This window comes from Vombatus ursinus, unplaced genomic scaffold (assembly GCF_900497805.2).
Source record: "Vombatus ursinus unplaced genomic scaffold, bare-nosed wombat genome assembly UNPS02014973.1, whole genome shotgun sequence".
Lineage (NCBI taxonomy): Eukaryota > Metazoa > Chordata > Mammalia > Diprotodontia > Vombatidae > Vombatus > Vombatus ursinus.
The window spans coordinates 1,343,664-1,359,433 of NW_020954751.1; the positions used below are offsets into that span (position 1 = coordinate 1,343,664).

Sequence of the window (15,770 nt, forward strand, 5' to 3'; positions counted from 1 at the left end):
AAGAAGATGGAAGATATGGTAAAGCAGAGGCGATAAACACACATATGGCCCACAACTCTCCTGAGTGCAGCCAGAACCAGATTAAAATGTAATTGGGCAATATTTAATGAAAACAAATAAAATACAATAAAATGTAGATATTATTAACATGTGGTTTTCCAAGTCAGTATACAGCCTGCAGGGATGCTTGTATATGGTTTAGTGGTCTCTATTTCTGTTACAAAACATTAAAGAACAGCCAGGAATATCTGAGGGGATTCTTGCCTTGGGTGGGGGAGTTCACTGTCTCTTCTAAGATCCCTTTCAACTTCAAGACTATAAATATTACTCTTTCAGAAAGTGGCTTCAGTGATTCCTTTTTTCACTTCCAGTGTGCTCTTTTGGTAACTGAATAGTTACGTTGCTATAATGTATATGTAATGTTCTATAAATCTGAAGTGTTAATGTGAAAGGCAGAGGGGAACCCTGGATCTTTCTTATGGCCATGGAGTCAGGGAGAGGTGGGTTCAAATTCCAGGTCTGATACACCCTGGCTGTGTGATTCTAGACAAGCTGCTTAATCCTTCAATGCCCAGGGCAACTCTCTGAGGCTATAAATTACAATTGCTGATGTACTTTGGTGGATGTTTTATCAGGGAGCTCCCTATGCCGAGGAAATCACAGGATTGGATACAAAAAAAAGTGTTATAGGAGTACTGGTTATTATTACTATTACTATTATTATGTAGGTACATAGATGGTGCAGTAGGTAGAGCCCTGGGCCTGGAGTTAAGAAGACCAAAATCCAAATCAAGCCTCAGACCCTTACTGCTATGTGCTCTTGGGCAAGTTGCTTAACCTCTGTCTGCCTCAGTTTCCCCATCTACAAAACAGGGATAATAATACCTCCCAGGGTTGTGAGGATAAAATAATATCTGTAAAGCGCTTAGCAAACCTTAAAGCGCTACCTCAATTCTTAGAAAGACCATACAATACAAAAGTACAGATTGAGGTGGTATTACATGATTCACAAGCCACTTAAAATTCATCATTTTCTTTGCTGCAAAAGGATTTATATGGGAATAAATTATTTTGACTCATTTAAAAATACAATAAATATTTTTGGTATGTGTATTGTTTATTGAAATATAAAAGTCAAGGTTGCACAAATAGCTCTTTCGAACATAAAACTAAATGTTTTTGTCCATAGCAATTATATTCAGTATTTATAATATGCAGTACAAAAGTGTTCTGCATTTACATGATATAAATTGCATATAATATCATGATTAAACAATGGCAATGACATTAATTAATGTTGTGAGATCCATCTTGTTCAGACTACTGTTTCCCACACGCTGAAGGAAAAAAAAATGCAGGTATATGATTTGTTGAATTTTGTTCCTATGTTCCAAGTTCAATGATGGTGGGAGACTTACAAGGACATTCCTTTTATTATTTTAAAAAAGTCACAGGACTGTTCTGAACTCATCAAAAATGAAGTTAGGCACGTGTGCTTCAGCAACCTAAAACCCAGAAAGCAGAATGAAACATTTATTACATAATCAAATTCAGAGCAAATACTAAACAGTCCATATATAAGTTCCTATAATATTTTCTCTCTTTAAGGGATATCCAAGGTAAAGAAATTCTATTTCTCACTGGAATAAGATAAACATAGCAGAGGAAAAATCTTGGTAAATATATTTGGGGTTCTGTCCCTGATAACAAGATCACGATGTTTGCCTTACAGCCGCTAAAAGCACACTGCTGGTCACTGTCTAGACTTTGTGCTAAAGGGCACTGAGGGCTCTTGGCCCTGCTCCTGACTTCATCATTGGAGTTTCACTGCTCTGGAACGTGAATATTTGTGTAAGTCTAATATGAGAATTCAAATACCCTGAGAGATGTTATACCCTGAGAGATGTTAACCCTTCACCAGTTAAGATCTTAGAGGTCATTTCACACCTTAGCAGGGATAAGTTTAATAGCAGGTCTGAGGGCAGGAATGGGGGGGCTCAGGATGGATGGACAGGTGCCTGGGTCTGAGTCAAGGAAGTGGGTCAAGTGCTGAGAAGACACTTCACAAAATTGCTGAGGGCAGGCCCCGCTTGAGGAAGGAATCTTGTGTCTGACATAGATGAAAAAGCAAACTGAGATTTTCCAGAAAGAACAGTTAGTGATTGTAGCTTTAATCTTGGCATAAAGATACTGATGTTTTATAGACATTTAAAACTGCGGTTCTGAAATAAAGTCATAATTACCCATAGCCACGGATGAATATGTTTACTTATTAATTTCAAAAGGCACAGTGACTCCCATATATGTATATGTGTGTATATAGAATATGTATATATACATATTGTGTGAAGATGTACATACATAGATATGTTACGTACACACACACACACACACACATTTTCATATATGCTCTCCCCTATCTGAGGAACTTGTCCTGGACCTTTGTCTGAACAACTAGGGGAGCTCCTGTTGGGCGAAGGCCCAGGGTGGTGACGGGACTGCATGCCTCTCCCTCAGTGCCTGGCAATAGCCCTCCACATGGAGAAGGCAGGGGTAGCTAGAAGAAGATGGGGCTCCATTATAGTGGCGGGAGGGCAGTCTAGTGGCTCTCGAGTACAGAGCAGCTCTCCACCTCCCATGGAAGGCTGGCTGCCTCTCCCCTACTTTGTTCTCATAATGTTCTCATGCTGGGCTCGGTTCTCTGAGCTAAGGCCCTGCTGTCCTCTTTGCCACCCAGTCTGTCTCGGGTTATTCCTCACATTCTCTTACCCTCCTTGGTAGCTTTGTGTAACGAACATAATCCTCCAGAAACAGAAGGGCACCCACTACATCGGCAGGCATTTCTGGAATCTTCTGGCTGTAACAGAGATTGGTCAGGACTTCAATAAATGCCATTCTTAAATATTAGTAAGCAACTGAAGGAAGATATTTTTATTAAACATCATATTTTAAAACAAATGAACACATTGCAATTGTACTCGTTAATTTTTCTTATGAGATCAGCATGATGGCATAGTGGACCAAAGAGAACTGGATTTGGAGTCATGATCTGGGTTCAAATCCCACCTCAGATACTTATTAGCTATGTGACCCTGGGCAAATCAATTAACCTCTTATTCTCAATTTCCTCAACTGTAGAATGAAGGGCCTGGATTCAATGGTCTCTACATTCCAGCTTTAAATCTATGTTGTTCTTGTTGTTGAGTTGTTTTTCAGTCATGTCTGACTCTTCATGGCCCCATTTGAGGTTTTCTTGCCAAAGATACTGGAGTGGTTTGCCATTTCCTTCTCCAGCTCTTCCTAGAGATAAGGAAACTGAGGCAAACAGGGTTAAATGACTTGCCCAGGGTCACATGGCTAGTAAATGCCTGAGGTCAGATTCGAACTCACAAAGATGAGTCTTCCTGACTCTAGACCTGGTGCCCTAGCCACTATACTACCTAGCTGCCTGTAAGATGTCAAAGAACTCCCAGTCAAATTTCCCTCTAATGCCTCAGGGTGCTGTGGAGGTGACCCCAGGTTCCCGAAGGCTCAGCTGGTGGAGTGAAAACTGTGATAGGTCCTATCAATCTAGAAATGCTCTGAGTATGGGCCTGATGAGAAACTTTAATTTCTGTCTGAGGACCACCTTAGTTCATCGCCCAGATGGCCATGGGGTGACAAGCTACAAGCGACTCTCAACTGATGACTACTAAGTGACAAAGGGAAGGTTATCTGTGTTCCCACACCGGATTCTCGAAGAAGCTGAAGAAGAACTCATGTCTGTGCTCCACTCCTGAATCACTGCCTATGGAACATATGACTGGGCTGTCCTTTGGGCTGGGCAACTCAAACCTAACCGCCCTATTTGCCATCCCTGAGGCTGGGATGTAACCCCAGTGGTGCCCTTGACTTCTCATTCTCCGTATGACCAACCCGTTACTAATCCTTTTATCTTTATTCATTCAAAGTCCTTTATAACTTAGCCTCATGCCTGCCCTTCCAGATTTCTTACACTTTACATCCCACCTTCCCCCACCATGTCGGCTGTGATCCAGTGACTTTGGCCTCCATGATGTATCTCCCCACTCTGGGCATGTTCACCGGCTGTTTCTCATGTACAGAATGTGTTCCTTCCTCCTCTCTGCCTCCTTGTTTCTTTCAAGGCCCAATTAAATTCCTTTTTAATTTCGGTGCCTTCCCTTGTTGATTCTTTCCTATTTATCTTGTGCACAGCTTGTTTGTACATAGTTGTTTACATGTTGTTCCTCCCCCCCCCCCAACCCCCCCTCCCAAGCTCCTCGGAGGCAGGGGGCTTTTGCCTTTCTTTGTATCCCCAGTGCTTAGCACAATGCTTGGCAAACAGTAGGCATTTAATAACTTTTTCTTGACACCCTCTTCACAACACCCACATAGCCAACATTTTAGTTTGGGTCATTATCACCTCTTGCTTGGACTATCATAGAAGCCTCCTACTTGGTATTCCTGGCTTAAGTCTCTCCCCACTCTCATTCATCCTTCACAGATACCAATGTGATTTTCTGACAGCACAGGCCTGAACATGTCACCATCCTACTCAATAACCTCTAGTGGCTCCCTATCACTTTTAGGTTCAAATTTGAACTCCTCCATCTAGCATGTAAAGCTCTTTACAACCTGACCCCTTCCTAGCTTTAGTTTCCTTACCTTCTTACCCTTTATGGTCAAGAAACCATTCTGCCTATTTGTTCTTCACACATGAGGCTCAATCTCCTGTCTCTACGTCTCTGAATTGGCCATTGCCAGGCCAAGAAAGGTGTCCCACTTCATCCCTGACTCTTCAGGGAATTCCAAGTTCCTTCAGGATGCAGCTCAAACACTCCCTTGTGTAGGAGGTCTTTCCTGGACTGTCATCTGTTAGTGCCTTCTCCCTTCAGGTTATCTTCCAGCTGCTCTGTGTCTTGTACACACTTCTTTATGTACAAATTGTCTCCCTTATTAGAATATAAGCTCCTTGAGGGAAGGGACTGTTTTTCCTTTTTCTTTTTGTCCCCAGCCCTTAGTACAGGGTCTGGTACATAGCAAGCCTTAATAAATGCTTGATGATTAATTGACTGATGAGATCTTACGACTGTATTAATAGACATAGTTCATCCAGAATGAGGAAGTAATAGTCTCTGCCCTGGTCAGACCATACACCTAGAGTATTATGTCCAATTTGGTGTACATTTTAAGAGAATGTTCCCTATCTGCAAATACGTGGGACAAGATGAGTAGTCAAGAAACTCGATATTTAAGCAGGTGATGATTAGACTCAGCAGGGTCATGACTGATGGTGTCAAACATTTTAAGAGCTGCCACATGGAAGAGGGCTTAGATAGATTCTGTTTGGCTCCAGAGGGAAATGGTGATTGCCAAGTTATAGGAAGGTTCAAATATAAGGAAGGGCTTTTTAATGATTAGAAATTTCCAGCAATTTAATGGGCTACCTCAAGGTAGAGTTTCCCTAATTACCAGAAATGTTCTCAACCACTCTAGATAACCACATATTAGGCATGATGAAGAGATTCCTGCATGGACTGGAGGCTGGAGAAGAGGCCACTATGGTGACTTTTCTAACTGTAAGATTTGATAATTCTATGGGTGAGATAGAGGAGTTCACACTCACTGCCATTAGGTTTTAGATCTACACTGGCTGTAAAGAGAAATGAAGATTTTGTGATTACTAAAAATGAATCTAAAAGAATAATTTTTCCAACATAGACACTAGATATAGATAGGCAGCATACCCAGGAGCCAGAAAACCAAGAGAAGTAGAGATGTGTGAAATGTGTGCCCTTGTACCCCCCAGGATCACGTCCATTTCTTTTTGTCTCAATCCAACGTGGCCATTCTTCGAGATCCTTCAGCAGACACTGTTAATCATCCTTTTCCTCCTGATGCTCTCTTTTTAGTAGGTTTTCAGGAGTGATTCCATCCAATCTACATGACCACTCCTTCTCAGTCTCCTTTGGTGGATCTTCCTCTGGGTCACATGCACTAAGAGTGAATGCCCTCCGGGCTTTGCCCAGGGCTCTCTTCTCTATTTTCTCTTCTCAATTTCCCAACAGCTTATCATCTCTATGCTGATCTCATCATTTTATCATCTCTAGGCTGAAGATTCTTAAATCTACTTATCTTGCCCTAACCTCTCGGCTGACATCTTGAACTGAATGTCCAGTAGACATCTTAAACTCAACAACTGAATTTCCTTATTATTGAAGGGGGCCACACCATCTTCCTGTTACCTAGGCTTGCAACCTAAGTGTCATCTTTGACTCCTCTCTGTGTCTCATCTTCTATATCCAATCTGTTGTTAAGGCCTGTGGATTTCACCTCTGCAACATCTTTTAAATATACCCCCTTTTCTCCTCGGATACTGCCACCACCTTGGGCAGGCCCTCATCACCTCATGTCTAGACTATTACAATAGTGGCTAGTGAGTTGGCCTGCCTCAACTCTCTCCGCACTCCAATCCATCCTCCATTTAGCCACTAAAGTGATTTTCTTAAAGATCCAGTCTGATAATGTCACCCCCTTACTCGTTAAACTCCAGTGTCTCCCTATCACCTTCAGGACCAAGTACAAAGCCTCCTGTTTAAAGCCCTTACCTGCTCCCTACTCCCAGTCATCTTATATCAATTCTCTATCATGTATTCTTTAATCCAGTGACACTGACCTCCTGGACCTTCCATGAGAGACTGCATTTCTTGGTTCAAACATTTTCTCTGGCTATCTCCCTTGCCTGGGATGTTCTCCCTCTCATCTTTGCTTCCTGGCTTCCTTCAAGTCCCAACTGAAATTCCATCTGCTACAGGAAACTTTTCCCAATCCTTTTAATTCTAGTGTTCTCTCCTCTTACTTCCTAATTTTTCTGTGTAGAGCTTGTTGGTATGTATTTCTTTGCCTGTTGTCTCCTCGTTAGATTGTGAGCTCCTTAAGGAGCTGTCTTCTGATTTTCTTCATATCTCTAGCCCTTAGCACAATGCTGGCACACACTAGGCACTTAATAAAAGCTTAATAACCGACTGACTGGAAAGGGGGAAAACACCTGAATCAGAAAGCATCAGAATTTTTTGTTCTAAAAGGACAGTATAAATTAGAAGTTTTTTTTTTTAAATCAAGAAGCAATTTCTCTATCATTCCTTCATTCCTTCATTTTATTACCAGGGGCTCAAATTCTTCTAGGACTTGATATCCTAACTTTTCTAATCCCCCACAAAAGTCTGTGCATTTAGTCGTTGGGAGTAGCTAATAATTTGGAATCCAATTTATACCCAGAAAACAACGATGATATGCCACTGCACATTCTTACCCTTAATGATTACCAAAGCACATTTGGCCATACTTATTTCAAGAGAGGTTTCTATTGTCTCCTCATTGCTACGGACCTGATTCTAGCCCTCTCAGTCAGAGTGGCTAAGGAAGGCTCCATCTTACTTTGCCTGAAGCAGAGGACTTTGTACACATTGCTTTAGAGACCTCAGTGACTAGCATTCCTTATCTTGTTTATGGACAGATTAAGGAGGGTAGGCTCAAGTTGAAGGAATAAGGATTCAAGAAATACAAAAGAAGAAATGCACACTCCCGAGAATGGTCTAGATATTCTTCCTTGGTCTTAACAAATGGAAAGGCCATCTTTTTGGCCTTTCTTCCATTGTTTTAGACTGGTATCAGCATAGTGTCAGGCAAGGGTGCCTGAAGGTAGAAGCAGAACATAGATTACATAACCACTCAGGCTTCCTTCCAGAGAGCTCTATGCAAACAGATTGTGGCCCAGTGGATAGAGCACTGGGTCTAGGATAGGAAGACCTGAGTTCAAATCCAACCTCAGGCACTTATTAGCTGTGTGATGCTTGGCAACTCACTTAATCTCTGTCTGCTTCAGTTTCCTTACCTGTAAAATGGGGATAACAACATATACCTACCTCACAGGGATATTGTGAGAATCAAATGATCTAACATTGTAAAGTGCTTAGTATGGTGCTTGTAACATAGTAGGTGCTTATTCCTTTCCCCTATTACAGTAAGAAATTTTTAGAGTTTTTTACCTGGAATATTTCTAGAACTGATCTCCTTTCCCTCCATCAGTACTCTGTAAAACTGAGGCTAGCTTGCACAAAGAACACCATTCTCACCTTGTACATTGCTCCATTGTGGAACGGATAAATTGGCCAATCAAAGCCAGAAATTGTTCGGTGTATCGGGAATGAAACTGCTTCAGCAGAGTTAGCAGTCCTAGGACCAAGGGAGGCCAATCAACTGGGTCCGTAGGCTTTCGGCAGACCATTCCTGAAGGCAAAATAGAACACCTGAGTTAAGTGCTTCCAATGGGAATCTCAAAATGTCTCATCTCCACCCAACCGTTTATGAAATGATCTTGTGCGGGCAAGTCACTTCTCTTTGTGACTACTCAACTGTGAAGTGACGGCGTTCAACTAAACGACCTTGAGGGTCTTCTCCCAGTTCTAACTCTGTGATCCTTTGTGAGAGAATGTGCCGACGCTAATAAACGTCTTCTTTTTTTTTTTAAAGAAGTCTTCATTTTCATTTTATTTTTTATAGATACTTTTTGTTTTGATACAGTAGTGACTTTCTAACATTCCCAAGGACCTTTTTATAAAAAAATTAAGCAAAGCCATCATATAGAAATTATGACTGATGGCATATGTAACTTTCCACTCTTAGAGCTTATCATTTTTTAACAGAAAAATGAAATGTGTTTAAACCTCAATCATCTGAAATTATCTGCTATATGTACATTGAACTTTATTGTCATTTAGAGTGGTCTTAATTTTCATTCCTGTGGACACTGCATATTGTTCTTTTGATTCTTCTTTCTTTTTTCCCAATCAGTTCAATACTATCTTTTAAAAGAGGCACAGTTAGATTGGGACTTTCTCCTGGCCTGAGGGCCCCAAGTCACATAATATGAGGAAAGGTAGCAAAGCCTACAGGAGAATCTCAGGAGACAGCTTTGAGGACAGTGTCTTCCCCGAAGGCAGCAGGGAATAAGTGGCAAAGCCTCTGGGATACCTGGCTCACATTCCCACTCTCCACAGGTGTGTGGTCTGTTCAGGCTGAACTAGACATCTGAAGTCCCATGAAATTGCAGATTTTGTGCTTCTCTGATGTTGGTCAAATTTAAGGCTGATGTGAAACACAGTCACACAATTTTTCCTATCATGGCGTTTAGGTGAAACTATTCAGTGGAATGGTTGCCCGCTTTTCATCATAATATACAGTGACAACTCACACTCATGGAGCACTTTAAGGCTGGTGAAGCATTTTCTTAAGAACACTCCTGTCAGGGAAACCATTCAGAATGAGCAAGAGCTATCAAAATGATACACGAAGCCAAAGGGATAAATATGAGAATGGAGCAAGGCCTAGAAAGACTATTTAACACAGTGAAAAAAACTCACGAAGTGAACAACATATTTAAGTCATTAGTAGCTGCATTGGGAGTCCTGCAGCCAACACTTGTGGCAATGTGAAGGAAACATTAATGAATGAATCCTGAGATCATTTCTCAAATGGACCTTGACCAACAGAGTAAAACCTAATATAGCATGTATTCAAGACATTTTTCTTGGGAGCTTATGTGGTTAGATGCTCTGGGGCATACAAATCTGAATAAAGCATGGTTTCTACCCTTTTGGTGGTCATAATCTAGTAGAGGGGAAAAGACATGTATACAAATAACTATAATACAGGGCAGTAAGTGAGAACCATAAGAATGTTACAAAAAACAAAGTGCTGTAGAATTTCAAATGGTGGTGAGAGCGACCATTTCTACTTACTTCTGGCTGCAGATGAAATAGCACATTAGCGGGGCTCTAGAAGATAAGTAAGATTTCAGTGGATCAAGAGAGAGTTGGGCAACTAGGAGAGTGAAAGATCATGAAGTCACGCCACCTGAGGACTCGGTGAAAATAAGAATTTTCAGACCAGGGAAGAAAAGACTTGCTATCTTCAAGTATTTCAAGGCCCATGTCATGAAAAGAAGGATTACATTTGTTTTCTTTAGCCCCAGAATTCAGAACTTGGAGCAATGGATTAGAAGTTATAGGCAGGCAAATTCAGACTTGATATAATAGCAGACTTCTAACATTTCAAGCTATTGAAAGGTGGAAAGAGCTTTTTTAGGAGGCAGTGGGTGACTCTTCTCACCGGAGGTCTTGAAGCAAAGGCTTAACAATCACTTGTCTGGTATATTATACAGCAGAGCTTCTTAAACTTTTTCTTAAACGCATGAGGTTGTGACCCACAGTTTAAGAAATGCTATATAGAGGAGATATTTTTAAGGTATAGGAATGTTGGACTATACTGTCTCTCCAACTCTAAGATTCTGTGACTCTGTGATAAGGCTAGAAAGGTAGATTAGGGCCAGGTTTGATGAGGCCTTGCATGCCAGGCTAAGGAGTATCTGTATCGTTGAGTAGGCATTGGGAAGCCACGGAAGGTTTTCGAGCAGAAGAGTAACAAAATCGTAAGTTAACCTGGCAAGTCTGTAAAAGACTGGAGGGGAGCTTAAAGATAAAGAGAGTAGTTAGGGAATAGAGTGATGAGTATAAAAAACATCAGTAGAGACCAACTGATTAATGACTGGAAAAAAAAAGTGGGTTACATTCTCAGATACGGCAAAGTTGTATTGAATTCCACGACCACTGGTTATCTACATGACCGATTGTGGTACTTTTTCAAATAATGCCTTTCAGGTTACAAAACTACAAAAATTTGACCCAGCAATACCCACTATGAGGTCTGTATCTCAGAGATCAAAGAAAAAGGAAAAGGCCTCATATGTACCAAAAAATATTTCTAGCAGCTCTCTTCTGGTGGCAAAGAATTAGAAATCAAGGGGATACCCATCAATTGGGGAATGGCTAAACAAGTTGTGGTATATGATTATGATGGAATACTATCATGCTATATAAGAAATGACGAGCAAGATGGTTTCAGAAAAACCTGGGAAGACTTACATGAACTGAGGCAAAGTGAAGTGAGCAGAACCAGAACACTGTATATAGTAACAGCAATATTGTAACAATGTTCAACTGTGAAGGATTTAACTACTCTGATCAATACAGTGATCTAATACAATTCCAAAAGATTTGATGGAAAATGATATCTATGTTCAGAGAGAGAACTGATGAACTTTGAGCACAACTGAAGTATACTTTTTCTATTTTCTTTATTTTTCCTTGCCTTTTTTTTTGGGGGGGGGGAAACTTGGCTAAAATGGAAATATGTTTTGCATCATTTCACATGTATAACTGATATCATATTGCTTGCCTTCTCAGTGGGTGGGGGAGGGGTCAGAGGGAGCAAGAAAATTTGGAACTCAAAATGTAAAAAAACAAACAAGCAAAAACAAATAAATAATAAATTAAAAACAACAAAACAACAAATAGTGCCTTTCATGGCTATTTAGATATTTTGCATGTAGACCTCTTATTTCCTTAATAAGATTATAAGGTCTTTGTTGACAGGAACCTTGCCTTGTTGGTCTCATATCCAATTCTTAACCCCCATAGGATCGTTTTATGGTGTCCAATAAATATTTAGTGAAAAATGATTTGGATATTATAAAATAAAATTTATTTCTGTACCACAATCCTGCATCTAAAATTGAGGATCATTCAAGGGCAATACAGATTGGAATGCTGGGATCACTCAAAGGAGACAAAAGAGGTGAATGCTGAGCATGAGCAGGTTGTAACACATTTACAAACAAGGAATTATGAAGGAAATATGGAGTAAAGGATGTCACTGAAGAGTTGTATGAGTGAAAAATATGAGCTGCTTATATGGCAAGAGTGAGGGATAACCAATGGACAGTCTGCTTACTCCAGGTATCTTCTTGGAGCAAAGAGAAAGCAAGCAAAGTCTGAAGTACGTTAGGTATGTCCTCTGGGCTGAGCTTATGGGAGGATGTTGGTAAGAGTTATAAAGGATGGGTAGTCATGGATGGGTTGCAATCTTCACCGCTGGAGGGAATCTCAACATCAGTGAGATCAAAGATTCACCTGGGTATCTGAATCATCTGCAGCAATGTGCTTTAATGTTTCTTTACTTTTCCTAATAATTTGAACCATAAATTCATTCATTCATTTATAGTAAACTCAAAATCAAGTGCAGTTATGTGGCTGTAATAACTCATTTTGTCCAACTCCCTCATTTCTCAATGGAACTTGTTTCGCCCTTCTCATGTCCCTCTTCTTACTACAAACACTCTAACACAGTCCAATTATTTGGCTTGAGTTTCATGGTCTTCTATTTACCTAGCCCACCTTAGGAGAGATGTACTGAAAAGGGTAAAATGGCCAAAGGGGGAGATGATGAAGAAACAAATCAATCTCTGGATCCCTGAGAATTGACTGTAATGATCTGGCTTGTATTTAATCCCTAGCTCAAACTTTTGGAAGGGAAATCACACTTCAGAGGAATAAAGGCATTTACCTTATAAAAACATGTTTATGTTTTTGTCTGCATGTATGACAGTCAGGATTCTCTCACAGACTCGAGTTTCTTCAGTTACTGAGTTAATTATTAACATTAACCACTTGGAAGAATAAATGGATACAGTACCCAAGTTTTTGTTGTACTGAAGTTTTGGCAGCTGAGCAATCAAGAACAGGAAGTTAACCACAGGGAAATAGGGTAAACGCTTTGTTGTTATATATATCTGGGAAAAGAAAGGAAAGAAAAAAAAAATCAAACTTTCTTTGCACCATATTTTTACTTTTCTTTTTACAAGTTGTACCCCCAATAGAACACAAACACCCTGAAGGTAGAGCCTGCTGAGTTTTGTCTTAGAAACACAGCAGATACTTGATCAGTGCTTTCAAGTGCCAAGCTGTCATATTATTTATGATTGTTCTTCAGAAAGAATGTTCAAAAACTTGTAACTTTCAACGAACAGACTGGTTCATTTGTGACTGGAGTATTTTCATCTCTCCCCCCCTTCAGCAGTCAGGAACCAGAAATGTATCACTATTTTCCCATTGAATATGAATCCCATGAGTGCCCTGGCAGGCCTAAGCGAGTCTATGTGTGCGGGGAAGGGTGAAGGATAAATAGGAGGGTGAAAAGAGCAGAGAGGAATGGAAGATGGGAAGAGAGGGACTGGAGGGAAAGGGCAAAAAGGACAAAGGGATGAGATATACATGGTAGGGAGTGGAGAGAGTTCAATTAATAATGCTTCAAGTGCCAAAGATTGCTTTCCTCTTGCAACAACAATAATAATAATGACTCTGAATATTTATCTTGAATACCAGAAAACTAGAGTCGAGTTGGCTGAGCATGGAGGTTATCAAGAATGCTCTTTGTGCAAGAAGGGTCCTGACAGTAGCTGATAAAAACATGAGAATCTGACCTTATTCAGTGGATTGTGAATTCCTGCTGCTTCCAGATAGGCTGTGATTTCATACAACAGTGTATTATCTTCCTTAGGGTAAGGAAGTGAAGGGTCCTGATAATGAGCTTCAATGTCAGCTAAGATAGCCCTAAGTGAACATAAAATAATGATAAAAAATAGGGATCAAAAACTTATGCTTCATACAACAGCTTTAAGTTGCACAAGTGACTGTAAAAGGAGGGGGATTAGACTACAGGTGGGGTTCTTAACCTTTTCTGTGTCACAGACCCCTTTGGCAGTCTGGTGAAACCTAAGGATATCTTCTGAGAATACTGGTTTTTTTTTTTTAAGGCAATTGGGGTTAAGTGACTTTCCCACTGTCACACAGCTAGTAAGTGTCTGAGGCTAATTTTGAACTCAGGTCCCTGCTCTATCCACTGTGCCACCGAGCTGTCCCCATCCATCATCTTCTTTTTGCTTTTTTTTGGCTAAGCAGTGGGGTTAAGTGACTTGCCCAGGGTCACACAGCTAGTAAGTGTGAAGTGTATGAGGCCGGATTTGAACTCAGGTCCTCCTGACTCCAAGGCTGCTGCTCTATCCACTGTGCCACCTAGCTGTCCTCACCCATCATCTTAAGATGATAATTCTACAAATTTTTTTTTTATCAAACTCAGTCAAAATGACCCAAAACTATCTGAGGAACTACTGAGATTTTCAAAGGTTGACAAAACTATATTTCATTACCAGTTTCTCTAAAGCACTGATTTAGAGACCAAGCACTGATTTGGAATATGTTAATAGAATCTTTAAAACAAGAGAAATCAGTTACAATACTAATGAAAAGAAAGTCTTCAGAATAATAACAACAATAGTGATGACAATAATTAATAATAACTAATATTTATATAGAACAAACTGTGTTCTAGGTGCTTTTACCATTATCATCTCATTTGATCCTTACAACCATCTTGGGAGGTAGGTGCTATTATTACTCCTATTCTACAAATGAAGAAGCTGGGGCAAACAAAGGTTAAGTGACTTGCCCAAGGTCACACAGCTAGTAAGTGTTTGAGGCTGGGTTTGAATTTAGGTCTTCCTGACTCTAGGCCGAGCGCCTAGTTGCCTAGGTAACAGATGCAATCATTCTATGAAAGTATGATCATCAATTTTTGAGAACTTATGCCTGTAAAATACCCTTAAGGGCAGTTAAGAAAAGAGCAAAAGTGTGATTTTAAATCAAGAACTTTCCTAGGGGCACAAACTGCTGTTTCAAATACTCGTTCTTACTTGTTGAGATTTTCCAAAGCTGCTGCCAGGTGTTTGGAGTCAAACCTGCAGGAGTAATTGAGCTCATTCGAAATCTGTTGCCTCAAAATCTGCATCTGTCCAACCTACAAACAAAGGTAGAAAGAGAAAGCCCAGGTGAAGTCAGGTGAACACATCCAAGGTGGATGTCTAGCATCCAAGTGTGACCCATGAAAGTCATGAAGTACAGCAGGGTGGTAAGAGCACTAGGAGGAGGAGTATATACTTGGAGGACATGTTCATGTCATTTTCCTGGGTCATGTAGGTATCTCAGATCCAGGAGGATAATTTGGATTACCTTTCCTCATACACTCAAACTGCTCAGTCTTACAAAAATCAGATTATAATTTATACTTATTGACTTGGTTTTTCCCTCCTTGGAAAAACTGTGTGTTTTGTCACCTGAAGAGTAGGAATAATAATTACATATTAGTTCCTACTCCGGGTCATTTGTAAAGTATTTCTAAAGAAGAAAATGCCCCAAAGTCACAATGTACCTTTTTTAACATATGTACATATGGAAAAAAAAGGATGCTGCTTTATATGAAACTCCAATGAGATGATGTCTGGATAGTTAATGACATTTTTTGAAGTTATTTTAGTTAAATGCCAAGAACAAACTATGTTTACGAGGCAGATTCTCACAAAAGAAGAGATTAGAATGCAGAAGATAGTATTTAACTAAGAAAGGGGCCATGGATAATATCCAGTCCAATCCCTTATTTTAAAGATGAGGAAACTGAGGCCCAGAGAGATGAAGTGACTTTGCCTAAGGTCACACATCGGCAGAGCTGGAATTTGAGCCCTGGTACTCTCTCTTCAAATCCTGGGCTCTTTCCACCACAACATGCTGTTCCTCTCAGAAGACTGACAAGTCCCTGAACCACACTTTTTGATTGTCAGAGTCCTAAAGTAAGGAGGTTATAATAATGTTGTTCAAAAACACCAAATAATCCTCATCACTTTTATTTTTCTTAGTTCACACCCAAGACACAGTGTTCTGTTGACAGATTTCACGTTCCAAATAGCTCAGGCTCCTAACATCTACACACACAACGGACCATAAATTACATTCCAATATACAAACATTTGGTTCTGTAACCAA

The 15,770-nt window shown here is 40.2% G+C and overlaps 1 protein-coding gene across 2 annotated transcripts in view; it reads right to left on the minus strand.

Annotated features, from left to right (window-relative positions):
- Window positions 1-1,098: 1,098 nt before the first annotated feature.
- LOC114030634 (WASH complex subunit 5) overlaps window positions 1,099-15,770 on the minus strand; it is a 69,608-nt gene continuing 54,936 nt past the window's right edge. For both annotated transcript variants that reach the window (XM_027845485.1, XM_027845486.1), the window contains exons 24-29: window positions 14,648-14,751; window positions 13,379-13,508; window positions 12,592-12,688; window positions 8,136-8,289; window positions 2,770-2,857; window positions 1,099-1,505 (exon numbers count right to left, since the gene is read on the minus strand). In XM_027845485.1, the coding sequence (XP_027701286.1) occupies window positions 1,449-1,505; window positions 2,770-2,857; window positions 8,136-8,289; window positions 12,592-12,688; window positions 13,379-13,508; window positions 14,648-14,751 (630 nt within the window). In that variant the 3' untranslated portion in view covers window positions 1,099-1,448. The remainder of the gene's footprint in view (window positions 1,506-2,769; window positions 2,858-8,135; window positions 8,290-12,591; window positions 12,689-13,378; window positions 13,509-14,647; window positions 14,752-15,770) is intronic.